The sequence below is a fragment of the Orycteropus afer genome, unplaced genomic scaffold (genome assembly GCF_000298275.1).
Source record: "Orycteropus afer afer isolate SDZICR_OR568_19922 unplaced genomic scaffold, OryAfe1.0 scaffold00355, whole genome shotgun sequence".
NCBI lineage: Eukaryota > Metazoa > Chordata > Mammalia > Tubulidentata > Orycteropodidae > Orycteropus > Orycteropus afer.
In genome coordinates, this window is record NW_006921942.1 from 1,912,113 (window position 1) to 1,914,234 (window position 2,122).

At 39.5% G+C, this 2,122-nt stretch overlaps 1 protein-coding gene across 1 annotated transcript in view; it reads left to right on the forward strand.

The window, feature by feature from the left end:
• The first annotated feature begins 1,081 nt into the window (after positions 1–1,081).
• CTPS1 (CTP synthase 1) overlaps positions 1,082–2,122 on the forward strand; it is a 38,788-nt gene continuing 37,747 nt past the window's right edge. The window contains exon 1 of the mRNA XM_007952711.2: positions 1,082–1,247. Coding sequence (XP_007950902.1) covers positions 1,082–1,247 — 166 coding nt within the window. The remainder of the gene's footprint in view (positions 1,248–2,122) is intronic.

Here is a 2,122-nt window from a genome sequence, read left to right on the forward strand (position 1 = left end):
CTCTTTTGGAGAAGTCTTTGGAAGCACATAAAAATTTAATTTTGAGAAGGTCCCATTCATCTAGTTTCTCTTCTGCTGTTTGTGCATTTTAGGTTATGCTTGATAGTCTATTTATGCCATATATTAGGGCCCCTAAATTTTCCCCTAGTGTTTTCCTTGAGGAACTCTATCATTTTAGGTTTTACACTTAAATGTTGACATTTTCTTCTCTCCATCCTTTTATTCTTACCCATAACCTAGAGGAGCTCTATTTTCTTGGTGATACATTGTAGTTTCGCCAAAGACATTGTTACTTTCGCCAAAGACATTGTTATTTTCATGGAGGATTGGAGTGCTTATCCCAGATTGAATTTCTTTTCTTTTCTCACATAAGAAAAGTACCCAGGCACCTGGATTTACCAGCATTTGGCAGTGGTACCAGCCAACATTTGAGGCATAGTGCTCTATTGACATCTTAGGGCTGTTTTTTTTTTTTAAGTAGGTTGACTCTCAAGGTTGTTAGTTGTCAAAGCTATTTGAGTAGCAGTTGTTTTTTAAACTTGTATTTGACTAAAGTTATTCACTGTTCCAAGATCCAAATATTTGGTCTGATCCCATTTAAACCTGACAACAACTTTCAGGAGTCATTTTGACAGGCAAGGAAACCTAGGCCCCAATAAGGCGCATACCTGGTTGGTAGCCTAGTAGTATTTGAACCCAGGTAATTTAATTGGTTGAGCTATGCCACTCCTCGGAAGGAAGGTTTGGCAATCCTACTTCCGTAGTGATACTGCCTCGGAAACCCAAGGAGGGGTCGCTATGAGTCGGGGCTGACTCAACAACACATAACAACAACAACATATTTTATTGATAACTGTTATTGGACTGCTAACCAAAAAGTTGATAGTTTGAGCCCACTCAGAGATGCCACAGAAGAAAGTCCTGAAAACTTCCGGAAAATCAGCCATTGAAAACCCCTGTGGAGACACATGGGGCCGTCAGGAGTCAGAATCGACTACACAGCAATTGGTTCTGATTTTTAAGTTGATGGTTGACGTACATTTTATCTATAACTTTTCTTTCTTCCAGGTCAAAAATTAAAATGAAGTACATTCTAGTTACTGGTGGTGTTATATCAGGAATTGGCAAAGGAATCCTTGCCAGTAGTGTGGGCACAATACTGAAGTCATGTGGTTTACATGTAACTTCAATAAAAATTGATCCGTACATTAACATTGATGCAGGAACATTCTCTCCTTATGAGCATGGTAAGCAAAATGCATTTCTTTCTTTCTTTAAAATAATGATTGTGTAGTATGTGGAAGACCATGTAGCCCTTAGAAATTATGTGTATATTTTGCAAAACGTAACTTCCGTTTCTTGCCTCTGAAAAAGTCCTTCACATAGTAGAATGATATTTTTCTCTCCTGGACAGAGTAAGCAATATAAATGGTCTTTTGGTGGCTGACTGAAAGTTAGTTCTCTTGAAAAAAGACATCTGGTGACATAATAACCTTCAAATATTTGAGAAGAGGGATTATGTTTATTTTGTGGCTCCAATCATTAGAAATACGATTGGTGGCTAGAAATTGTAGAGAAAGATATTGGCCCAAAATAAGAAATGTTTTTATTAGCAAGTTCTCTTCAAGAATGGGATGGCCAACTTCATGAAGTTGAAGAGTTCCCATTGGTTGAGCTGTTCAGTCAGAGGCTGAAGGGCCACTTTGTAGGGAATTCAAGCTGGATTTAGATTAAATCTAAATTTAAGCTAGAGAAAAGAGCTCTGGAAGCACAGTGGTTAAAGCATTAGGCTGCTAACCAAAAGGTCAGCAATTTGAACCCATCAGCCACTGTGAGGAGGCAGTCTGCTTCTGTAAAAATTTATAGCCTTGGAAACCCTGTGGGGCAGTTCTACTCTGTCCTATAGGGTTGCTCTGAGTTGTAAATGATTCAATGGCGGTGGGTTTGCTTTGATTTTTTTTTTTTGGTAACCTAGAGAATCTGGGAGCTCTGGTAGCGTAGTGGTTAAGGCTCTTGACTGCTAACCAGCCTGCTAACCAGAAGGCTGGCGGTTCAAACCCACCAGCCACTCCTCGGAAGGAAGATGGGGCAATCTACTTCCGTAGTGATACTGCCTCGGAAA